The sequence below is a fragment of the Saccopteryx bilineata genome, chromosome 4 (assembly GCF_036850765.1).
Source record: "Saccopteryx bilineata isolate mSacBil1 chromosome 4, mSacBil1_pri_phased_curated, whole genome shotgun sequence".
Lineage (NCBI taxonomy): Eukaryota > Metazoa > Chordata > Mammalia > Chiroptera > Emballonuridae > Saccopteryx > Saccopteryx bilineata.
This window is the reverse complement of record NC_089493.1, coordinates 215,392,199-215,418,772: the sequence shown is the minus strand read 5'-3', so window position 1 is coordinate 215,418,772 and position 26,574 is coordinate 215,392,199. Positions and strand designations below refer to the sequence as shown.

The 26,574-nt window shown below is 35.1% G+C and overlaps 1 protein-coding gene across 1 annotated transcript; it reads right to left on the bottom strand.

The window, feature by feature from the left end:
• Nucleotides 1-24,307: 24,307 nt before the first annotated feature.
• On the bottom strand, nucleotides 24,308-25,164 carry LOC136334021 (small ribosomal subunit protein eS1-like). Its single transcript, XM_066273776.1, has one exon. The coding sequence runs from the start codon at nucleotides 25,144-25,146 to the stop codon at nucleotides 24,352-24,354; it is 795 nt and encodes a 264-aa protein (XP_066129873.1). The 5' UTR covers nucleotides 25,147-25,164; the 3' UTR covers nucleotides 24,308-24,351.
• Nucleotides 25,165-26,574: the final 1,410 nt, after the last annotated feature.

Below are 26,574 nucleotides of genomic sequence, written 5' to 3'. Positions count from 1 at the left end.
TCTCATCCATTACAATTACTCTGACTAGTCTAGAACTGACAAAGAAAAAAGAAATGAGAAAAAAGGAAACCTTATTGTAGTAGATACTGTGCTGGATGCTTTACATATATTGTCTTATTTAATCCTTCTAAAAGCTTCAGAGTTTATGTTAGTCTCATTTTACAGAGCCAGAAACTGAGGATTGGGGAGGTTATTTAAAACAAGTAAGGAAGGGACAGCTTGGTCTGTGGAGGTGCAGTGGATAAGATGTTGACCTGGAATGTTGAGGTGTTTGGTTCAAAACCCCAGGCCTGCCTGATCGAGTCACATATGAGAAGCAACCATGCTTCCTGCTCCCCCCAATTCCCCCTTTCTCTAAGATCAATAAATATACTATTAAAAAAAGAAAAGAAGGGACAAAAAGAGAAATGTATAAATATTATAGAATCAGGATCAGAATATGTTTATATTTAAACAAACAAAAATTAGAGAATATAATTTAATTGTCTATCTCAATAGTTAAGAAAAGCCTCAAGTCAGTAAAACCTCAGCACTTTGAATTAATAAATGATCAAAATATCAAATCATTTAAGGAAGAAAAAACCTGAGAGCATTTGATGGGGGGAAAAATCCTAAGATACAAGATTAATTGAATATTTCATTCTTATATAAATATTTAGTTGCTATGGTATCAGATAGGTAAAATTTATAACATACATTTGCTGCTTCAAATTTTACATATTTTAAAATTAAATCTACATTTATTATTATCTCACTAGAATTTTTTTTTTCATTTTTCTGAAGCTGGAAAGGCGGAGGCAGTCAGACAGACTCCTGCATGCACCCGACCGGGATCTACCCGGCATGCCCATCAGGGGGCGATGTTCTGCCCCTCTGGGGTGTCATTCTGTTGCATCCAGAGCCATTCTAGCACCTGAGGCAGAGGCCACAGAGCTATCCCCAGCGCCCTGGCCATCTTTGCTCCAATGGAGCCTCGGCTGCGGGAGGGGCAGAGAGAGACAGAAAGGAAGGAGAGGGGGAGGGGTGGAGAAGCAGATGGGCGCTTCTCCTGTGTGCCCTGGCTGGGAATTGAACCCGGGACTTCTGCACACCAGGCCGACGCTCTACCGCTGAGCCAACCGGCAGGGCCTCACTAGAATTTTTAACAAAAAATACTCATTTTTAATTGTGAAAATATTTTTCAGCTTTATTGAGATACAATTGACAAATATGAATTGTGTATATTTAATGTGTACAATGTGATAATTCAATATACATCCTCCCTGTGAAATAATTAGCACAAGGTAATTAACACATTCATAACCTCAGTTACCTTTTATGTTTGTGTGTGGTAGGAACACTTAACTTCTACCCTCTTAACAAGCTTCAAGCACACACAGTACAGTGTTATTAATGACAATCACCATGCTGTACATTAGATTCCCGAACTTACTCATCTTATAACTAAAAGTTTGTACTTTTTGATTAATAGCCTCCAATTTTCCCTACCTTCAAGCTTCTGAAAACCACTGTTCTACTCTTAGAGTCTATGAGTTTGACTTTTTAAAATTTCACATATAAGTGAGATCACACAGTATTTGTATTTCTGTGTCTGGCTTATTTAACTTAGCACAATGCCCTCAAGTTTCATCCATGCTGTTACAAGTGTCAGGATTTCCTTCTTTTTCTTTTTTTATGCTGAATAAAATTCCATTGAATATATATACCACATTTTCTTTATCAGTGGACACTGAGTTTGTTTTCATATCATGCCTATTGTGAATAATGCTGCAATGAACATGGTGCACAGATGTCTTTGAAATCCTGTTTTTATTGCTTTTGGATAAATATCCAGAGGTGGAATTGCTGGATCATATGCAGTTTTGTTTTTAATTTTTTGGAGAACCTCCATATTGTTTTCTCTAATAACTCTACCAATTTATATTTCAGAGCACAAGGGTTTTAATTTCTCTACAGCCTCACCAACACCTGTTATCTCTTGTCTTTTTTATAATAGTTATCCTAACAGGTGTGAGGTGAAATCTAGTTGTTCTGATGTGCATTTCCCTGATGATTAGTGATATTGAGTACCTTTTCACATACCTGTTGGCCATTGTATATCTTCTTTGGAAAATGTCTATTCAGGTCCTTTGTCTATTTTTAATCAGGTTTTTAGTATATTTTGATTTTGAGTTGTAGGAGTTCCTTATGTAGTTTGAATATTAATTCTGCATTAGATAGATGGTTTATAAATATTTCTCCTATTCCATAGGTGAAATATTTCATTTTCTTTGATTGTTAACTTTCTTGTACAGAACTTTTTAGTTTTATGTAGTCCTACTTGTTTATTTTTGCTTTTGTTGCCTGTGTATGAAATTTTATCTTTAATGAAAATGAAATATGCATTGGGATTATATTTACCACATATGACTGTACAAACATATTAACCCTAATGTGACAATTTTGCTTTGCCTTATGTCTAAATATGTGAGGAAAGGTATCTTTGAGGATCAAAAGAAAGTTAAAATTAACTCACATTTGGCACTCAAGCATTGCTTTAAAGGTAAACTTACCCCTCTCCCCCTTGAAGCCTCTGAATTTAAACATACACATGAATGCGTGGCTTTGCATATTCTGCAGGAGAATTGAGCTATCTACGTTGCGGCAGTTTGACATTCTTTACTATGTGGAAGGCAAGTTGACACTGAGGACATCTATAACTTGTATTTTAGTAATGGACCTTCTTAGTTCTGAGTCTTTTACCTTTACAGTTTTTTCTTCCCACACTCTTATTCTTCCTTGAAGACACCCAGTTCTTTCTTTGCTTCTTTGATTTTATTTTTGCTCTGGGGACAGGATTGGAAGAAATTAATTTCTAAGGTGGAAATGACTGATAAGATTTAATGTCTTCTTTCTTTTTTTTTTGTATTTTTCTGAAGTTGGAAACACGGAGGCAGTCAGATAGACTCCTGCATGCGCCCGACCGGGATCCACCCGACATGCCCACCGGGGGGCAATGCTCTGCCCATTTGGGGCGTTGCTCTGTTGCAACCAGAGCCATTCTAACACCTGAGGCAGAGGCTATGGAGCCGTCCTCAGCGCCCAGGCCAACTTTGCTCCAATAGAGCCTTGGCTGCGGGAGGGGAAGAGAGAGACAGAGAGGAAGGAGAGGGGGAGGGGTGGAGAAGCAGATGGGCGCTCCTCCTGTGTGCCCTGGCTGGAATCGAACCTGGGACTCCTGCACGCCAGGCTGATGCTCTACCACTGAGCCAACCAGCCAGGGCTAATGTCTTATTTCTTAAAATACAGTGTAGGTCAAAGGAATGAAACTGTTTCATTGAACATTCACTTGCTGTTCTGTATGTTTTATACATGTTAATTCATTTAGTCCTCACAACAACCCATTAGGTAGATTTTTTTGTTTTATTTTGTGACAGAGACAGAGAGAGGGACAGATAGGGACAGACAGACAGACAGGAAGGGAGAAAGATGAGAAGGATCTTCGTTGCAGCACCTTAGTTGTTCATTGATTGCTTTCTCATATGTGCCTTGACCCAACGGCTACACCATAGCGAGTGACCCCTTGCTCAAGCCAGCTACCTTTGGGGTTCAAGCTAGTGACCATGGGATAATATCAATGATCCCATGCTCAAGCCTGTAACCCCACACTCAAGCTGGTGAGCCTGCACTCAAGCTGGATGAGCCTGTGCTCAAGATGGTGACCTTGGGGTTTCAAACTTGGGTCCTCTGTATCCCAGTCTGATGCTCTATCCACTGTGCCACTGCCTGGTCAGGCTAGGTAGGTTTTTAACTCTGGTATTTCAGATAACCAGTAGAGAAAAGCTTGGGGAGCAATCAATTCTTTTATATTTGAAATAATTTTATGAAATAAAATTTTATTTGTATAGCCAACCTTATTTTTTACTCTCATGATAATAATCATGAGTCAAGGCTAATTAAGCACAAAATCTTATGGTCAGTCTGGTTTTCTGTCGGCAGTTAACAAAAGAGCCAATAATAAGATTCAAGTATGCTGTTAGAAAAAGGGTTTTTCGACTCATACCACAAGTAGAAATGTTCATAACTAAATTTTAAAAGTTTTACAAAAATTTGCAAATTTTTGAATTTTTATTATTATTAGAATTGAAATTTAAGTTAAATTTTTGTTATAAGTAATCTCACAAAACTTTTATACCTAATATTTTAATGTGTTAAAATATTTACTTGTGACATTTGGAGTATCTTCATATGATTCCAATTTTAAATTTATGGAGTTATCTATAAAAAATAGTTTTGCTTTCAGTTAAATTTTTTAAATTTATTGATTATTTTAGAGAGCAAAAGGGAGAGAGAGAGAGACAGAGAGAGAGAGAGAAAATCATCAATTTTTTGTTCTATCCATCTGTGTATTCTTTGGTTGATTCTTTTTTTTCTTTTTAGCAAGATAGACAGAGACAGAGAAAAGGACAGATAGGAAGAGACAGGAAGGACAGAAATGAGAAACAGCAATTCTTCGTTGCATCATCTTAGTTGTTCATTAATTGCTTTCCCATATGTGCCTTTACTGGGGGGCCTCCAGCTGAGCCAGTTACCCCTTGCTCAAGCCAGTGATCTTGGGTTCAAGCCAGCAATCTTGGGCTTCAAGCCAGAGACCTTTAGGCTAAAGCCAGCGACCATGAGGTCCTGTTTATGATCCCATACTCAAGCCAGCGACCCCTGAACCTGTGCTCAAGCTGGATGAGCCCCCACTCAAGCTAGATGAGCCCGTGCTCAAGCTGGCAACCTTAGAGTTTCAAACCTGAGTCCTCTACATCCCAGGCCGGCGCTCTATCCACTGCACCACCGCCTGGTCCAGCAGTATTGGTTAATTCCTGTATGTGGCCTGATCAGGGATGGAACCTGTAACCTTGGCTATTGGGACAACTGAGCTATCAGATCAGGGCCTGATTTCAGTTTATAAACACATCATCTTCTTAGAGAAACCCTACCTCATATGAATGAGAATGAATTGTATTTATTTTTTGTAACTCTGCTCTACTCACAAATTATGATAACCATTTAAGGATATCATAAGTTGTTTTTTGTTATTTAACCTTGTTTAATGTGCCACAAGATTTACTGTATTTCCCCATGTAAAAGGTGCACCCATTTTTGGAAAATTTGGGGACTAAAAACAGGGTGCATCTTATATAGTGGTTGTAGATTTTTTACTTGCATTTTCCACATTTTTATGCTTCATGAGGAGTTGTATGAATTTTATGATAAATAAAACTTGAGTTCAATAACTTCATGCAATACATTTTTTTTTCAAAACTCAGGCCCCCAAATTACGGTGCATCTTATACATGAGAGCATCTTATACATGGGGAAATAAGGTAATTGTAAAAATACATTGTCATTTTCACTACTGTGCAATAATACTCTGTCAGGACTCTCTAAAAACCTTATATAAATATATCAAAGAATTAAAGGATTATAATTCACACAATACACATTTTGATTGAATTCTTACCTAGCTTTAAACTTAGAGTATATGGAAGAATCACTAAGATATATTATATAAACAGTGAAAGCAGCAAAGAGGAAAAAGTATTAACAAAAATACATTGATTTTAATTAGGAAGTATTAAATTTAGTTGTAATTGCAATGATTGTTTAATTTTCTCAAATCTCACATAATAAATCGACAGAAAGTCTGTTCCTTCTGAAGCTTATTACTATATAATAATCTTGATGATATTTAATTTCTTTTTTTTGAGTCTCCAACTTGTATTTTAATGCTTTTTCTTTTTTTTTGTAAATAAATTTTTATTAATGTTAATGGGGTGACATGAATAAATCAGAGTATATATATTCAAAGAAAACATGTCCAGGTTTATCTTGTTATTCAATTATGTTGCATACCCATCACCCAAAGTCAGATTGTCCTCTGTCACCCTCTATCTACTTTTCTTTGTGCCCATCCCCCTTCCCCTCTCCCTCTTTCCCTCCCACGCCCCTTCCCCCCCTCCCACCCGGTAACCACCACACTCTTGTCCATGTCTCTTAGTCTCATTTTTATGTCCCACCAATGTATGGAATAATGTAGTTCTTGGTTTTTGCTGATTTACTTATTTCACTCCATATAATGTTATCAAGATCCCACCATTTTGTTGTAAATGATCCTATGTTATCATTTCTTATGGCTGAGTAGTATTCCATAGTGTATATGTGCCACATCTTCTTTATCCAGTCTTCTATTGAAGGGCTTTTTGGTTGTTTCCATGTCTTGGCCACTGTGAACAATGCTTCAATGAACATGGGGCTACATGTGTCTTTACGTATCAATGTTTCTGAGTTTTTGGGGTATATACCCAGTAGAGGGATTGCTGGGTCATAAGGTAGTTCTATTTTCAGTTTTTTGAGGAACCACCATACTTTCTTCCATAATGGTTCTACTACTTTACATTCCCACCAACAGTGAATGAGGGTTCCTTTTTCTCCACAGCCTCTCCAACATTTGCTGTTACCTGTCTTGGTGATAATAGCTAATCTAACAGGTGTGAGGTGGTATCTCATTGTAGTTTTGATTTGCATTTCTCTAATAACTAGCGAAGATGAGGATCTTTTCATATATCAGTTGGCCATTTGTATTTCTTCCTGGGAGAAGTGTCTGTTCATGTCCTTTTCCCATTTTTTTATTGGATTGTTTGTTTGTTTGTTGTTGAGTTTTATAAGTTCTTTGTATATTTTGGATATTAAGCCCGTATCTGAGCTGTTGTTTGAAAATATCATTTCCCATTTAGTTGGCTGTTTATTTTGTTGTCAGTTTCTCTTGCTGAGCAAAAACATTTAGACTGATATAGTCTCAGTCATTTATCTTTGCCTTCACTTCTCTTGCCTTTGGAGTCAAACTCATAAAATGCTCTTTAAAACCCAGGTCCATGAGTTTAGTACCTATGTCTTCTATGTAGTTTATTGTTTCAGGTCTTATATTTAGGTCTTTGATTCATTTTGAATTAATTTTTGTACAAGGGGACAAGCTGTAGTCGAGTTTTATTCTTTTGCATGTGGCTTTCCAGTTTTCCCAGCACTATTTGTTGAAGAGGCTTTCTTTTCTCCACTGTTTGTTGTTGGCTCCTTTATCAAAAATTATTTGATTATTTATATGTGGTTTTATTTCTGGACTTTCTATTCTGTTCCCTTGGTCTGAGTGTCTATTTTTCTGCCAATACCATGTTGTTTTGATTGTCGTGGCCCTATTATATAGTTTGAAGTCAGGTATTGTAGTGCCCCCAGCTTCATTCTTTTTCCTTAGGATTGCTTTGGCTATTTGGGGTTTTTTATAGTTCCATATAAATCTGATTATATTTTGTTCCATTTCTTTAAAAAATGTCATAGGAATTTTGATGGGAATTGCATTAAATTTATAAATTGCTTTGGATAATATGGCCATTTTGATTATATTTATTCTTCCTTTCCAAGAACAAGGAATATTTTTTAATCTCATTGTACCTTTTTTGATTTCCCTTAACAATTCTTTGTAGTTTTCGTTATATAGGTCCTTTACATACTTTGTTATGTTGATTCCTAGGTATTTTATTTTTTTTGTTGCAATCGTGAAGGGGATTATTTTTTTGAGTTCGTTTTCTAATATTTCATTGTTGGCATATAGAAAGGCTATGGACTTTTGTATATTAATTTTGTATCCTGAGACTTTACTGTATTGTTTCATTGTTTCTAGTAATCTTTTTGTGGAATCTTTGGGGTTTTCGATGTATAGGATCATATCATCTGCAAAAAGTGATACCTTCACTTCTTCTTTTCCAGTATGGATGCCTTTTATTTCTTTCTCTTGTCTGATTGCTATGGCTAGAACTCCTAGCACCATGTTACATAAGAGTGGAGAGAGTGGACAACCCTGTCTTGTTCCTGATTTAAGGGGAAAAGTTCTCAGTTTTATGCCATTTAATATGATGTTGGCTGATGGTTTATCACATATGGCCTTTATCATGTTGAGATATTTTCCTTCTGTACCCATTTTGTTGAGTGTCTTAAACATAAAGTTGTGTTGTATTTTATCGAATGCCTTTTCTGCATTTATTGATAAGACCATGTGGTTTTTGTTCTTTGTTTTGTTGATATGGTGTATTATGTTAACCGTTTTACGTATGTTGAACCATCCTTGAGATTCTGGGATGAGTCCCACTTGATAATGATGTATTATTTTTTTAATATGTTGTTGTATTCGATTTGCCAGTATTTTATTTAGTATTTTAGCATCTGTAGTCATTAGAAATATTGGTCTGTCATTTTTTTTTTTTGTGCCGTCCTGGCCAGGTTTCGGTATGAGGATTATGTTGGCCTCATAAAATGTGTTTGGAAGTATTGCTTCTTTTTCAATTGTATGGAAGACTTTGAGTAGAATACTAACCAAGTCTTCTTTGAATGTTTGATAGAATTCACTAGTATAATCGTCTGGGCCTGGACTTTTATTTTTGGGGAAGGTTTTTAATGTTTTTTTCTATTTCCTTTCTGCTAATTGGTCTGTTTAGGTTTTCTGCTTCTTCATGACTCAGTCTAGGAAGGTTGTATTGTTCTAGGAATTTATCCATTTCTTCTAGATTGTTGAATTTGGTGGCATATAGTTTTTTTGTAGTCTACAATAATTCTTTGTATATCTATAATATCTGTGGTGATTTCTCCTCTTTCATTTTGGATTTTGTTTATATGAGTCCTTTCTCTTTTTTCCTTGGTGAGTCTTGCCAAGGGTTTTTCAATTTTGTTGATCTTTTCAAAGAACCAGCTCCTTCTTTTATTAATTTTTTGTATAGTTTTTCTGTTCTCTATTTCATTTATTTCTGCTCTTATTTTTATTATTTCCTTTCTTCGGCTGGTTTTGGATTGACTTTGTTCTTCTTTTTCTAGTACCTTAAGGTGTGAAGTTAAGTGGTTCACTTGGGCTCTCTCTTGTTTGTTCATATAGGCCTGAAGTGATATGAACTTCCCTCTTATTACTGCTTTTGATGCATTCTGGAGATTCTGATATGTCGTATTGTCATTTTCATTTGTCTGTATATATCTTTTGATCTCTGCGCTTATTTCTTCTTTGACCCATTCATTTTTTAAAAGTATGTTGTTTAGTTTCCTCATTTTGTGGGTTTTTTCCCTCTTTTTTGCAATTGAATTCTAGTTTCAAGGCTTTATGATCAGAAAATATGCTTGATACAATTTCAGTTTTTTTGAATTTGCTGATGTTATTTTTGTGGACCAACATATGGTCAATTCTTGAGAATGTTCCATGTACACTAGAGAAAAATGTGTACTCTGTTGCTTTGGGATGAAGTGTCCTTTAGATGTCTATCATATCCAGGTGCTCTAGTGTTTCGTTTAAGGCCAATATATCTTTATTGATTTTCTGTTTGGATGAACGATCTAGAGCTGTCAGCGGTGTATTGAGGTCTCCAAGTATGATTATATTTTTGTCAGTCTTTGTTTTTAGGTCAATAAGTAGCTGTCTTATATATTTTGGTGCTCTTTGGTTTGGTGCATATATATTAAGGATTGTTATGTCTTCTTGATTCAGTGTCCCCTTAGTCATTATGAAATGGCCATTTTTGTCTCTGAGTACTTTTTCTGTCTTGTAGTCAGCATTATTCGATATGAGTATTGCTACACCTGCTTTTTTTGGATGTTTTTTGCTTGAAGTATTGTTTTCAAGCCTTTCACTTTGAATTTGTTTTTATCCTTGTTGCTTAGATGTGTTTCTTGTAGGCAGCATCCAGTTGGATTTTCTTTTTTAATCCATCTGTGTCTTTTTATTGCTGAGTTTAATCCATTTACATTTAGTGTAATTACTGACATTTGTGGATTCCCTATTGTCATTTTATAAATTGCTTTCTTTTAGTTTTGTATTTTGTTTGATTCTTCTATTTTGTTTTTCTATCATTTGTTTTTGTTTGTTTGTGTTCCATACTTCTTTCCTCTGTTGCTACCTTTTTTAAGTCATGTGCTTCTGTGGTGGTTTTTCCAAGGGTGGTTACCATTAATTAATGAAAAGGGTACCTACCATATTCATAGTAGTACCCTATGTTATGAGTGTTTTTGCACTTCATCGTTCTATGCTACTGTTAATCTCTGTCCTCTCCCCTTTTTTTGCTTTTGTTGTCACAGTTTAAATTTGGTTTTATTGTCTTCTTGGTGGAGCTTTTACTTGTGGTTTTGTTTTGTGTTGTTCTTTGAATCTAGTTGGAAAACCCCCTTTAGTATTTCCTGGAGTGGAGGTTTTCTGATGATAAATTCCCTCATCTCTTCTGTATTTGTGAATGTTTTTATTTCTCCCTTATATTTGAAGGATAGCTTTGATGGGTATAGTATTCTTGGCTGAAAGTTCCTTTCTTTCAGGGCTTTAAATATTGGGGTCCACTTTCTTCTAGCTTGTAGAGTTTCTGCTGAGAAATCTGATGATTATCTAATAGGCCTTCCTTTATATGTTGTATTCTTCTTTTCCCTGGCGGCCTTGAGAATTTTTTCTTTGTTATTGATTTGTGCCAATGTCATTATGATGTGCCTTGGAAGAGGTTGGTTAAGAAAACTCGGTGTTCTGTTTGCTTCTTGAATTTGAGACTTTAGTTCTTTCCACAGGCTTGGGAAGTTCTCGTCTATTATTTGTTTGAATATATTCTCCATTCCACTTTCTCTCTCTTCCTCGTCTGATATACCTATTATTCTTATGTTATTCTTTTTGATGGAGTCAGACAATTCCTGTAGGGCTTTCTCATTTTTTAAAATTTTTGAGTCTCAGCCTTGGCCGGTTGGCTCAGCGGTAGAGCATCGGCCTGGTGTGCAGGAGTCCCAGGTTTGATTCCCAGCCAGGGCACAGAGGAGAAGCACCCATCTGCTTCTCTACCACTCCCCCTCTCCTTCCTCTCTGTCTCTCTTTTCCCCTCCTGCAGCCAAGGCTCCATTGGAGCAAAGATGGCCCAGGCATTGAGGATGGCTCTGTGGCCTCTGCCTCAGGCACTAGGATGGCTCTGGATGCAACAGAGTGACGTCCCAGAGGGGCAGAGCATCGTCCCCTGGTGGGTGTGTCAGGTGGATCCTGGTTGGGCGCATGCAGGAGTCTGTCTGACTGCCTCCCCGTTTCCAACTTTGGGAAAATGCAAAAAAAAAAAAAAAAAAAAAAATTTTTGTGACATGTAGCACATACCATGCGCCAAGGTGACCTCAAAGTCAATCAGCATAAATAAACTAATGTGAAACTCAGGAGAAAAAAAAATTTTTTTTTGAGTCTCTCTCTTCTTTTCTCTGTTGTGCCTGAAGTTGCTTGTTTTCTATGTCACTAATCCTACTTTCTGTCTGGCCTGTTCTATTAGCTAAGCTTGTTACCTCGTTTTTCAGTTCATGAATTGAGTTTTTCATCTGTTTGATTTGTTTTTATATTTTAAATTTCCTTGGTAATATATTCTTTGTGTTCGTTGAGTTGTTTTCTGAGTTCTCTAAATTGCCTTTCTATGTTTTCTTGTAGATCTCTGAGCATTTTTAGGATTTCTATTTTAAATTCTCTGTCATTTAGCTCCAACTTTTCCAATATATTAAATTTTTTCTTCACAGATTTTTCCATATTTATCTGTGCTACTTCTCTATCTTTTGTATTCAAGATATTCGATTTCCTTTTTCTTAATGGCATCTGAGGGTGGTCTTGTTGATAGCACTAATGAGTATTAATAAAGAATAAAAAGTAAAAAAAAGTAAAAAAATGGAAAAATATTTGGAAAAAAAATACATAAAAAACAATAATAATTTATTATTTCTCCTCCCTTTTCTTTCTTCTCTTCCCCTTCTCTCCCCTTTTCCTTAGGAAAATATCTTGATGAACTGTGAATTATATTATGCTAAATGTAACAAAAACTGCCTATAACAGAGGGCCTGAGTTGGGGGAAGTGTTCAAGGGGCAAAAAAGGAATTAGGGACCCACAAAATGCAAAAAAATAAAAAGTTTGGGTCAAGTATAAAATGGTTTGCTTGTAAGTGATGGCTGACCTAGAGATATAATGAGAGGGATAAGAGGGAAACTGGAAAAAGGAAAAAAAAATTATTGTATTAAGTGGAGCAAAAACTAAATAGAATGAAGATCCTGGGTTGGGAGGAATGCTAATGAGTTAAAACGTGAAGTAAAAAGTACCCAATATGCCACAAAAAAAACCCCACTTGACTCCCAAATTAAATAATTTGTTCATGATTGAGGATTGAATGAGAGGAAAAGTAGAGGGAGAAAAGAAGGAAGTAATGGAGAGGGAGAAATAAGAAAAAGGGGAAAAGGAAAAGAAGAAAAATGAAAAAAAAAACAAAGAGAGAGAGAGAGAGAGTTAAGGGTTTTGGAGTGTAACCCTCATGGAGAGTAAGGAGGAAGAAAAGAAATAAAATGTAACACTTACGGGTAGTGTAGTTCAAGAAGAGGAAAGAATAAGACGGGCAGAGAATAAAAGGATGAAGGTGGAGGAAATAGAAATAAAATAATAAAGGCAAGAAGATGAAAGAAACATAAAAATAGTGGAACAAGTTATAATGTCTGTGGATTTTTCTTGATTTTGAGAGGTTAACTTCTTCCTTTTTTTTTCCTCCCCCTCTTCCTGGTCGGTGACTCTGTACCCCAGGCTCTGCCCCTTAGGCCCGCTTAGGTAGAGATTTGCAGTTGATGAGACTCTACAGCAATGTCATATATTAGGCTTCAGTCTCATTTGTAGTCAAGGCTTGTTAGCGTATGCAGGCTCTGACAATGAGAAAGTCTGTTTTCCTGGAACCTCTCTCCTAGTCTCTCCTTCCTGAATTAGCAGCCTGATGATCTAGCTATGAGGCTGCTGCTGCCTCTGCCTGGGGAGTAAGAGGCTCAAAGAGCTGGCAAATCCCCACTCTATCCCCACTCAACGCAGGGCTCTGGGTAAGGCTCTGGCAGAGCCGCCAGCGTAATCAGGCTGGGCTGGGAGCCAATTGCTCTCAAGGTGACTTTCTATGAGCCTCCAGGCCTGTTCAGCATGCCTAGCACTCTGTGGGACCACTCTCCTTAGGCTTTCCGCACTTTGTAACCTGTTTTGGCTGGGAAGAAGATGCCCTAGTCGCTGCCTGCAGTATAGGAGGTCTTAACACTGCCAAGTCCCTCTTTTTAGCATATATCCCTGAGTATGAAAGCTCTGCCAATCAGAACTTGCCCCCACCCCTTTAGCAAGAGGCACTAAAAAATATCACGCCTCTTGTCTTAGATTGCTGAACTGAGAGAGATCTTTTCAATTAGAGCCACGTAGGTCAGTTGGGAGGTGAGCAGACTGTGGGTTAAGCTAATTTCAGTGATTGGATCCTGCCAATCTGCTCCAGGAAGGACTGCAAGCTGCCCATGTGCCCCTTCCCCGAAGCTTGATTGTTAGCTTGAATGGCACCCCGCCTGCCCAGAGAAGCTCGGGTGTAGAGAAGTTTGCTTTGGTGCACTCCCCGTGTGCTGCTGGTAGCTGTTGCTCTCGGTGCGGGCGTTAGCCCGCGTGGGCTGATTCACCACAGGCACACTCCTTCCTCGGCTTGAATGAACGTCCGTGCTGTAGCCTAGCCTCCTCCACACCCTTAGCCCCCCCGACTCTCAGTTCCAAGTGAAAGCAGCCTTTGTTCATGTTAGCGAGGAAGGCAGAGTGTTCCTTTGTCCGTCTTATTTCCTTCAGGGTTGATTATATATTTAATCAATTTTTCTCTCGATCTTACCTTCGCCTTCAGTGTGTGGAACTCCCGGATGCTCCAAGGATAGATTTTTCTGTCTCTGGTTGATGAACTTGTTGAAATTTTGGGGAGATGTATTGGTGCCATTTCTCTGATGTCACGCCGATATTTAATTTCTTAACTGATAATTTCTCAACTAAAACTTTAAAGAAATATTATAATTTTTCATCAGGGTCAATGCATACAGGCTTATAACAATAAATTTTCAACCAATACTATGCTGATGACAGAACTTTAAGAATAAAAAAATATTAAATTCAATTTATCATTACTAATTTTAATGGCTATGCCATAGTTTATAAAACATTTTGTTGATATTGTGATATTTATAACCCTTAGGCAATTGGATCTACCCAATATATAGGTCCCAGGACAAATTCTACATGTTAATCAGAGTTGGTCTTCCTTATGAACATTGTTTAAATTAAAAAAGTGTTGGTTTATCTATTTTGCAACCCTACTTTGTGCTCAAGAGATGTAGTTCCAGAGTGAAATTTGGTTATGTTAATGCATGTTGACTTACGATTTAATAAGAATAGAATTATAGATAATTCTTTTTTTTTCTCCACAAGCCATGAAGAATTATGGAAAAGGAAAATAAAAATAAAAACTTACCATTATAATGCAATAACTATAGGACATTTTGTTTTCTCCCAAGGAGCTATAAACTTTGGTTATTCAAGTGGAATTTATGCAAAATCATAGTTGAAATGAAGACCATCTCTTTTTGCTAGAGAATTTAGTTCAGTGTCTATAAATGTGCCTCTAATACATCTAAAGTCAGAATTGAGTTCATTTGTAGCTTAACTACATACAAATTCCTTGAGAGGCATAGATTATTGGTCTAAAATAAGCATTAGATTTATTACCTAAGTGTTCTCAATCACTGTAATAGATTTACTACAATGTAAGGAAGACACTTTCTTTTTCAGTGATTTAAATGAATTTATCATATTTCAAATTACTTTTGCATTTTATTATTGTTCTGTTTTACTACACAATTATTAGTGCTAATTACATTTTATAAATTAGGAAATAATTTGTATATATACTAAATAAAATCTAAATAAAGTAGAATAATTATCAGAATATTTTACGAGATGAGATTTGGGGATTGGTTTACAAAGATGGGATTTGGGGATGTCCTTGGACTTGAATAAAATGCTGGGCTCTGTGACAATAAAATATGAAATGCTAGTAATCCATGGCATGTGGTGGCATCACAATTAATCAAATTATCACCTTTAATTATTTCTGATGAGTATCTTTGGAAAGAAGTACCTTGGGAGCCTAACTGTTACCATACTTGACCATTATAGCTATATTAATGACTAAAAGAAGCTGGGTGTAGGATGGATTCTTCTGAATAAACTGGGCTATTTATTTACAGAAAGAAAATTGAGAAGCAGAGTTTCTTAACTCTTAGTTCAAGACATGGTTAGAAAACTTGAGAGCTCTCTGATAGCCTTAAAATAATTTCTTATTTCTTGTAGCAAGAGTACAAATATTGCTGAAAATTAAACACAGAATTTAATTGTAAAGACTACACAATTATAACATAAGTTAAATTGATAGGCTCACTCATGTAAGTTAGGGCATCGGCTGGAAGATGTAGGACTCTGAAATTTACCAATGGAAACAGCTTGTCTATCAGAAGACTAGCCTCCCCCTGCTTGGAAACCTGCAGTAATCTTACCCAGGGCAGCTACCTACTGAAGGGATGCTTATTCTCTTCAAGACTCACCATAACCATTCTTTTTAGAAGCATTACAAGGGTCGTATCTCAGTATGCTCCAAAGTACAAAGTCTCACAAAATAGCTTATATGCCAAAAGAATGGCTAAATTCTGCTAATTTATAGTGACGTAAATCTAGAGAATACATGAGGAAGTTAATTCTAAGGGAGTTGGACCAAGACGAATGGAATAGAACATTGTGTTGGTCCACATTTATGGGTATGGGTGAACTTACTAAAGATTCTAAAAATTTCACCCTTCCTTTTTTATAAAATATATATTTTTTTTGTTTACCCATTTGAGAGAGAGAGAGAGAGAGAGAGAGAGAGAGAGAGAGAAAGAGAATTAAGGAGTAGCAGGAAGCATCAACTCCCATATGTGCCTTGACCAGGCAAGCCCAGGGCTTTGAACCAGCGACCTCAGCATTCCAGGTCGTTACTCTATCCACTGCGCCACCACAGGTCAGGCCATGGTGCACTTTTGACTGGTCACAGGAAAGCAACAAAAGATGATAGAAATGTGAAATCTGCACCAAATAAAAGGAAAACTCGCCCAGTTTCATACCTATTCAGTGCAGTTCGATGTGAGCTCACGCACAAATTTTTTTAGGGCTCCTTAGGTAGCTATCCTGTATAGCCTCTAAAGACTCATCACTCTCATCACTGACTGATGGCCTACCAGAATGGGGTTTCTCCACCAACCTGCTGGTTTCCTTCAACTGCTTATCCCACCAAGTAATGTTATTCTTATGTGGTGGCACTTCGTTATAAACACGTCGATATTCACATTGCACTTTGGTCATGGATTCAAATTTAGTGAGCCACAGAACACATTGAACTTTCCTCTGTACCGTCCACATCTCAACTGGCATGGCCATGGGCTGCTCCGCTGTATGCACGGTGTTACGTCATCATCTGTGTGTGCGCACATGCTGCCACATCATCCTACAGAAACTGGGAGGGTTTTCCTTTTATTTGGTGCATATTTCACATTTCTATTTTCTTCTGTTACTTTCCTGTGATCGGTCAAAAGTGCACCATGACTTTACGGACACACTGTATTTTAAGATGTTGCTCTGTGTAGTGAAGAGAAAGCAGGCTTTGAAAGCAAACACTTCATTTAGTGCTTGATGTGACACTGTCTAACTGTATGATAATGGTTAACTGCTTTATCCCTAATAAAGTTATTGTGATGATTAAATAAGATTTTATATGCAACACACTTGGTTCAGTGTGGCTTTCAGTAATCAATAGCGCCTTTCCCTTTTGCAATTCTCTTTCCTTATGCTAGTAAATATTTATTCCATTATTTAGATATTCACAACAGACCAACATAGTTGGTGATATAGGCAACTACTATACTTAGATTTTTAGAATATGTTCCTGTTGCCCTCAGGGAATGTCACAATCTCTGTATATACCTGGCCATATCTATTGAGATAAACATCTGTTTTTTTAGAGCAAGTGTGTTTGCTCACTAAACAAAAAGATATAAAGACCAACTTGCTCTTAATTTTGAAATAAATGCTTTGATTTCTGCAATTTTTAATTTTTCCAAATTGTTAGCTTATTTGTTTTTTAAAAAATTCTATATATAAGCCTGATCAGGCAGTGGTACAATGGGTAGAACATCAGTCTGGAATGCTGAGAACTCTAGTTCAAAACCCCAATGTCAACTGCTTGAGTTTGGGATTATAGACATGACCCCATGGTCGTTGGCTTGAGCCCAAAGGTCAATGGCATGAAGTCCAAGGTCACTGGCTTAAGCAAGGAGTCACTGGCTAAGCTGAAGCCCCCAGAACAAAGCACATTTGAGGAAGCAATCAATGAACAACTAAGGTGCTGCAACTACAAGTTGATATTTCTCATCTCTCTGCCCTCCTGTCTGTCTGTCCCTGTTTGTCCCTCTCTCTCTAAAAAAAAATTAAAAAATATATATACATATATATATACACACAAAAGTCAATGAGCAAAGCAAGAAAATGTGATTTTAATAATTTCTAGAAAATATCTTCATATAATTTAAATATTTAAGCTGTTATAAAAATATGCATAATTTAAAGTACTGATCAATTCAGTGTTCATAATTAAAATAATTTTTGAATTCAATATTTGACTTAAAACTAAAATATAATAATACTATTATAGAAAGGAAGGCAAAGTTTTAGGTAAACCAATCTAAATAAAAAGTAACACTCATATCCAAAAATATAGTGAACTGTTGGCCAGTCTATTTATTCACTACAAGGTCCCTAGCTAGAACACTGAATTCAGAATAACTTTGTCGATGAAGTTTTCAATGTGTGCTTCTTAAAAAAAAAAAAAAAAGTAATGATTGATTTCTTCTGATCTTTCAGAGCCCCAACCATTTTTGACCCAGCAATGCTTTTCTAGTCTTTAAAAATACTCTGTGGAATATAGAATAAGGTTAAAAGAAGTATTCTGTCTTTAAGGCCTTCCTTGGGCAGAATAAGAAATATTAAAAAAACAGTTAGTTTTGTATATTAAGGCCTGAAGAAAGCCTAACAGCCAAAACATCACCTTTAACATGGTTTCTATTTCTGAGTCGTTTATCAACCAACTCCTCCTTTATCGTTTGGTCTAAAAACTGGAATAGGATTCTCTCTCTGTATTTTAAATGTATTCTGGTTCTTTTGGGCCTCATTAGAAAGTTTCTCAATTTACTACTTTTTTCATCCTCATTGTACAATAGTAAATGAAGGCTTAGTCAAGTTGCAAAAGAAACAGCACAATTGCCTATTTTAGATACATTTGAAATTTAAGAATCACATTTAGAGTATGTGTATTTTCAAACCATTACCTTAAAAAGAATGATCTGTCTCATTAAATAATAAGTTTGGTCATGAAGATACACTCATTAATTCACAACATGCCCTAAACCTGGGATTGTTGTAAAAGAGTATGCACAGGCTATAGTTGATATAAAAGTACAAACTTTATGCTTTATGAGTCCCACATTCTTCTTCCTACCAGAATCCAAAACAAAATCTGGTTAAAGGTCAAAAAGGTAAAGACAAAGAATTTCAGACTCCCAAGGGATTCCAAATTCACTTTTATCAAAATATTCTATCTATATTCTGGTATAAAAATAGTTGAATGGAGAAAAACAATAGAATGAGTGACTAAATCACCATGAAGGTACAAAACATTTCATTTAGACATGCTTTATTTTACTGATTCCATTGTTTTGACTTTAGATTTGTTTATTGGTTGGTTGGTTGGTTCGTTCATTCATTAACTGATTTTTTCTAACCCAAATTACCCATCCATTCATCTCAAACGCTCAGATATTTGTAAGAAAAACAAATTTATGGTCATTAATTTTCAGTACTTAAGTATTGTATTAACACTTAATATAATACCCACCCCAATTCAAACCTTTAGATGTGCTCAGAATCCTATGTTCAATGTAAGAACACTGACTAAGAAACCACTCATTTTCTCCTAAAATTTTTTATCACCATGTATTGAGTAACCAGAATTTTAAATTAATTTACAACAAAATAACTATTATTACCTATGTGTTTGTTTTGAAGATCTTATATGAACACTGTTTATGCATTTTTCCATGACAAGCATAACAAAACTATTATTTAAAATACTTCAGAAATCCAGATCACAATTCAAGAGATAGCCAGGTTATGTCAGTCAGAGTCCAGTCAGTTAACAGGAGCCCCTTCAGTTATGTGGAACAAAAATGTAACTAGTAACAAAATGGATATTCATACAATAAAAAATAAACTTTCATTTATGCCTTGTACCACAGAAAAATGTTAAAATAAAATGGATCATAGACCTAGATATAAAACCTAAATAAAAATTTGGAAGAAAACAGAAAAAAATATTTGTGGCATTAGGTTAGGCAAAGATTTCTTAGATACAAAAACATGACTCATAAAGGAAAAAACTGAACTTCAACAAAGTGAAAACTTCTACTCTTCAAAAGATTCTGTTAAGAGAATAAAAACAAAAGCCACAAACTAGGAGAAAATATTTGCAAATTATATATCCGATAAAGGGCTTGTATTCAGAATATACATGTCAAAAATCAAAACTTATTAATAATAAAAACCAATAATCCAATAAGAAAACATGGGCAAAAAAGTTGAACAATTACTTTTAACAAAGAAAATAAAGTAGTGACAAATAACCACATGGAAAGGAAATCCTTTAAGGTTATATGTTCATTATTTTGATTGTGATGACAATTTCACTAATCATTAGGGAAATGCAAATCAAATCTATGATGATACAATCACACACCTATTACATTGTGTAAAATTTAAAAGATTGGTGGAACTAAGTGTTACTGAGGTTGTGGACTTAGAACTCTCATATACCTGTGATGGGAATAAATAATAGTACAACTTTAAAAAATATTTGGCAGTTTCTTAAAAAGTTAAATGTACAACTACCATATACTTCAGTTATTCTGTTCTTACATACATATTTCAACCCAGCTACAGGAACCTCTGTTAAGAATTTGTGGTCTATAAAAAAACTTCTGTTTCAGAACATTCTTACAGTGGACATCTTGGAGGATAGATTGGTCTACTTTAACTGTGTCTTCATGATGGGACCAAGGTGAAGAGACATTTCCATTTTCAGTGAAGTTTGATAAACACATCATAAGATATGTTTTCAATTCTTTGAGTCAGAGTTAAATGAACAGCACAAAAAATTGACATTCAGAACTCATTATCTGTCTGGTTCAACATAGTGCAAACAATACTTGCAATAGTTATACTCTTTATAGTTACAGCAGTCTATTTCTGTGGTTATAGTTCATGGCTAAATGTACTGTATTTTTTTTTACTTGAAATGAACTATAATTTTACTTCATTTGGTGTTAGTCTTTCTCTGCCTAACTTATTTCATTTAGCATAATTTCCTCTATGTCCATCATGTTGCAAATGGTAAGCTCTCATTTGTTTTTAGAGCCCAGTAATATTCCATTGTTCATATGTACCACTTCTTGTTTGTGCAATTGTTTATTGATAAACACCTAGGTTGCTTCCGTATCTTGAGTATTGCAATGCAAGATTTTTCTAAAAAAAATCAATGAAAAAATCTATGATAAGCAAAATATTAAAAATCTAAACAATGATAGATTTAATAGACTGAAGTTAGTTAAAAATTATTTAAGATCCTAACTTAGTCAAGAGAAATTGTCAAATATGACAGCATTCTCAGCTGTGAAATTAATTTTTGACAAATGCTTGTCTTCAATCATTTCTTCATTAACTACTGATCATTTTATAACTTGGTAAAAGAAGGAAAATGTAGTATGTTGCATGTACTAAAGCACCTAGTCAGATTTATTCCCACCATATTTATTTTCCTCTCTAGGAAATACTTTACTTCTTGATTATTAAACAAATACTGAAGAATTAACTAATAAATGTGTACTGCTAGAATAAAATTAGATTATTACCTGAGTTGACCTCATGAGTTAGTTTAAATTGAGTTGCTGATTTTCCAAACTACAGTTTCCTTTTTTTGCAGACAGTCTTATCTCTTTATATTTGAATCCTAACATTTTCATTGCATTTTTTAAAATCAAGAATTCCCATTTTTCTTTCTGTCATTAAACAAAATAATATTCATAATTAAAATCAGTGCCAACTGTGGTGTGGCTAAAACGAGTACTTATTTTCCAAAACTAAAACAGAAACAAACAAAACCTCAACAGTTTGGCAACTGACTACAATGAGACATTGTGACAAATATCTGTTCCTTAAGATATGTGTCCAGTCTCCCCAACTCAATCTTTAGTGACTGTGTGAACCTGTGGATGCCAGGTAGAGTGGGACTGACTATATTTTATTTGATGAGCAAATTAAGAAGATCTAAATAGTGAAGGAGTGCTCTGAGGAATTGGTGAAGGCTTTTTGCATGAAGAAGCAGTGGGAAAAAATATGAAATGCATAAAACTCTGCACAGCAGTTTAAAGCTTTGATAAAATATAAAATGTCTTTAACCCTTTTGCTGTTCTTGCAAATACCCGCAATTCAAGAATTTTATTATTCTGGGGCTAACGTATTTTAAACCTCAATAACTGAATGTTTCCTTTGGGATACCTTCAGGCAAACTATATATTGATTTTCTCAGAATGTACTGTATTTTTCATCAGTACCAAGGTTTGGTGGATATCTAGTCATTTGTTCACCAAATTCCTCTGAAAATTAAAATGGACTACTCTATTTTGGCTGTGGAGTCTTCAGAGCATAATCATTAATTTTTTTCTATTAAACACCACCAGCATGCACTATTTTGACATTTATCTTGTTCAAGGTATCTCATACCAAATCATCTCTTTAACATGGTATGCCATTTTCTTCTAAGTACCATTTCTTATTTACTACTTGGGTTTGATGACACTTTTGACATTGTCAAGATCAAAATGTTTTCCTGATTTATGTTTTTCAGTTACAGATTTGCCTACATCATGACAATAAAATAAAATCTTATGTGGTCATTCTTTCATTTGGATTTTCCATGGCATTTAGATATTTTAAAAGACAAATTATGTTGACTTTGCTCAATATTCATTACTTCATTTGTTGGTAGAAACTTTGCCTGTGACATAGGTAATGCGATTTTTACAGTAGGAAGTAGAATTACTCAAGTAATTTTGGTGTATTTTCTAGCCTCTTTCTTTATGAATCATTTCTATTTCCCTGATTGGGAAGTTCTCCAGCTTTTCTTTAAGCCTACACTGCTCACCATACCAGGGGTGTATGGCAGATGTTATGTGTTAAAGAAAACTTACTATTTAGTTTGTTTTATACTTCTTGATACCCAACACCAGTTTAACTTTCCTAGCCAGCCCCGAAGATATGTAGTTTGAAGTAATAAGCGGTACCTTTTTTGGGCATACATTTAAATCATGCAGTTTGCCAGTGAATGAGAAAACTGAGCCCCTGAATTTATGTGTCACTATGGATCTGTGGTTCTTACTTAATATTCATAACTTCTGTAGTAGGTGTGTATTAGTATACTAGTTTTACAAATGAGGAAACGAATAAAATTGTATGCTATGGTCTGATTATTAATTCAGTGGTGCTAGAGGTACTGAGGTATATCCTTTAGAAATGTCACGCCTCTACTATGACAGGAATAATGTAAGAAAATGGGGAAAAGCTCAATGGGAACATGCACTGGCTGTTTTCTATTTACTGTATGCATTCTGAATTTTTAATTTAAAAATTTTGAATGTCTTTTATGAGTAGGGCACTATTCTAGGCATGGAGGATTCAAGAATGAACTGTACAGGAAAACTTCCTCGTTTTATAGAATTTAAATTCAATCAGGGAGAAGACAAGAGTCAATTCAAAAAACACTAATAAATGAACTAGGTAATGGACAAAAGCTTTAAATATAGCAAGAGAGAATGATGTAAAAAGAGGGACTTCAAAGGTCAGAGTTGGCTGGGGTGATGAGAACTACTTTAAATTGGTTGATAATTCATCAGAGGGAAGGAACTTTGCATTCAGCCCTGAGTAATATGAAAAAGCTAGGCATGTAAAAATCTAGGAGCAGGGAAAACAGTGAAATGGTCCTACTATGGTGATAACTTTAGTGTGCAAAGGACAGGAAAAAGAAGAGTAGCCAGAGGATAGAGTGCAAAGTGCCAGCATCATTAGTATGAAATGAGAGCAAGTTGTATATAATGGGTGCTTGCTAACTATTGATTCACTTATTAGTTTTATTAATAATACCTTAAGGCTTAAATATTCAATGTATATAATTTATATTAAAAATGCTACATCTGTGCCATAATCATAACAGATTAAGGTAATAATACAGATTTTTAATCCACATCTTTAAATTCGTTCCACATATTCTATCAGTGATAACTGTGCATATTTTATTTTCTAAGTCAGACTGCAATTATTTTATTCTAAATTTTCATCTGAATTTCTAAAACTAACTAGTTTTAAGACAAATGTGGGTGTGGGCAAATTACCAGAGTCCTTTATTTATATTAAAAAACAAAAGTTTTTAATTTAAAAAACAAAAGTAATATATCTCACTATATTACTTCCTTTTTTAAATTAAAAAAACAAAAGTAATATATTCTCATTCTAAAAATTGAAAAGTCAAAATACTGATCGATAGCCCATCTCCCCTTCAATCTCAAACCTGAGAGACATTCACCACAGTTTGGTATATATCTTGCATATATTTTCCACACATACTCCACTCCTTCTCTACCCACAGGGTTTGCTTAATTTTCTATTTATGTGAACAAGTCACACTACATTTTCTGTGACTTTCTTAATAACCTGTCACTAATATGTTCTCAAGTTAATACGCAGGGATTTCCACCATTGTTGATGGCATGGAACTCCATAGAATCAATACATCATAAGTTATAATTGTTTTCTTTTAAGTGTTGTCTGTATTAAAAAATAACTCAACATCAGACAAGAGTAAATAATAAAGTAATAAAAACAATAAACACCTGTGTCTGCAGCTTGCAGCTACATCATGCATTTAAGAAGATCTCTATTGATGGAATATATGTTATTAGTACATTTTCAGCATTCAAACAATGTTGAAATGAATAACATTTTTGCACACTTATCATTATACATATGTGCAAAGTAGTTATGAAATACCAATGCTTAGAATGATGGTCGGAACAGAGGGCATGGGCGTGTCCTACAAAATGGTTATGCTTACACTCCCATCAACAATGGAGGCAAGTGAGGTTTCTTAACTGGAAAATGGTTCACTTACATAATGAAGAAAGAAAAACAATAAAATTTTAATACAAAAGAACAATTTTTAGAAAAATCAAATTAAACTTTTTTTTTTTTTTTAAATGTCACAAATAGGACTTTTTATTTGTCACCATTAAACATCTGAATTTTAAACAGATTCTTGGACTGGGGGTTCATATCCATCAGCTCGTTCAACTTTAGCACCTGTCTCATCTCCAGTAGCTTTTCCAGAACTGCTACCTTCACCGTGAAGTTCCATGAGTTTTCCCAATTCAAACTTGGGCTTCTTCAGCATTTTGACTTTTCTAACAAAGACATCATGGAGTGGATAAATCGATTGGCAAGCCTTTTCTATGTCTTTTCCAATGCTATTTGGAATCAATTTATTGACCACTTCTTTCAAGTCATTTGTCTGCACTTCTCGGGTCATTATTTCCATCATTTTCTTCCGGATTTGGCGGACCTGTTGATGCTGAGCGTAAGAAGTCTTCCGAATCTGATTGTTGCGTTTTTTAGTAAAACCAACACAAAACAGACGAAGCAAATAACCATCGGTAGTCTTGACATCAACATGAGCCTCAATCATGGTCTGCCACTTTTTAACCATGGAGCACATCTTGTCACGGGTAAGATCCATGCCATGAAAATTAGTCAGGCAGTTTTTGCCTTGAACATCCTCAGTAATTAGCTTGAATTTTCTAAATGCAACTTCATCATTCTGCAGGTCAGCCAGGCTCACTTCGAAAACACGGCCCTTGAGACCATCAGATGCAATTTTGGTTCCTTGAGTTCTTGTGACCAGTGTTTTCCCAATATTTCTTATATTGAACATAGCTGGTGCTTTCACATCATACCAATCTTTCTTAGAAAATGGATCAACCACTTTCTTCTTGGCTCCCTTTTTGCCGCCTTTCGTAAGGCGCTTGTTCTTGCCCACCGCCATGGTGCTGCTCCGAGAGCCAAAAGGTAAACTTTTAAGATTATATTATCAAACTGAGATCTACTAAACTGCTTTACTTTTACTAACTTCATTATCTGTCAGTTCTTCAGGTTGGTGTCTTCTTACTCATATGTTCAGGTTTTTTAAAATAAAGATAGAAGTATTTCTGCAAAGATTAAAAAATAAATTGATTCCAAAGGTTTTCTACGTATAGTTTGTATTTGCACTGTTTGCAATTACCATTATGTTTCCACTGTCTGAAGTAGTTTTATGTAGCATTAGTACCCAATATAAAAGATATCAACGGATCCTTTCTTCATTTATTATAATTGAAATAATTCCAATATGTCTTTTTATCTCCATGAGCTAGGAGAAAATTCTTTTTCTTGGTCATAATTCCTTTTTCAGGAATTCTACTTTCTATTTAATTTACCTAATCACTTAGAAATGTTGAACTTAATCAAAGTTACAAATCTGTATTTCAACTCAATAAATTAGCATCAAATTTCAATTAATCTTAAGATAATTTTTGCTTACTGAGGAATGTTCTGAAAATTAAGTACATATTCTTGTATCATGTTAAGGAAATGTATAAAACAAAATTATTTATATATTTTACATTAGGATCCTTAGAGTCTTTTAAAATCAAGGGGGAGCTATTTATAGAGAACTTACTTTAAGATTCTTGAATTATTTTCAGGAAAAATAAAAAGGATAAAAATTTATTAAATGAATTTATGACCTCAAAACAACAAACATTAATTGAACTCTGCTGCATGCATGGCATGCATGTTAGGTACTGATGAATCAACAATGAATGAGACACATCCCTTACAATTCAAGGAGCTTACACTTCAGTCAAAAGATAGACTTGGGTCTCTATTCTAAGTAGAAAATTATACATTCTCTGCACTTTTCAAACAAAGATAAAAAGTTATAAAGTTGATTGAATGCATGCTTAATACTAGCTAAGGATAATTCACTTATGACTCTATCTCATACTTTATTTCCAGGGGAAAAGCTAAAAAATGATGACAAGAAGTAGGAAGTTAGGTCCAGAGGTCCAGAGCCAGAGGTCCAGGTTAAGGCAGGCTGTTAACTAAATAAGTCCCTTATTGATTTCAAGACTTCTGACTATGAGGAGAGTGTGTGCAATGCTGAGGAAAAACAGGAATGAGAATTATGCATATTCTGGTGAATTTCAGACAGATAATTGAGTGAATTGCTATGAACTTTGGGGTTTATGATTTATAGTCTTGCATTGCTGAAACAGGTATATGCATCCTCACCTACTTAACATAAATTGTGTGAGGATTTGTTTCAAAACAAAAACAGAAACAAAAAAAACAGATCTCCAAAACTGGTGCTTTTAGATAAACTTGAGTTCTTCAACTACTCCAGGTGTATATAGATTCAGTGATCTCACAGTTA

Excerpts from the sequence above, each read along its gene's own strand:
- LOC136334021 (XM_066273776.1), bottom strand. The coding sequence starts at position 25,146 with ATGGCGGTGGGCAAGAACAAGCGCCTTACGAAAGGCGGCAAAAAGGGA.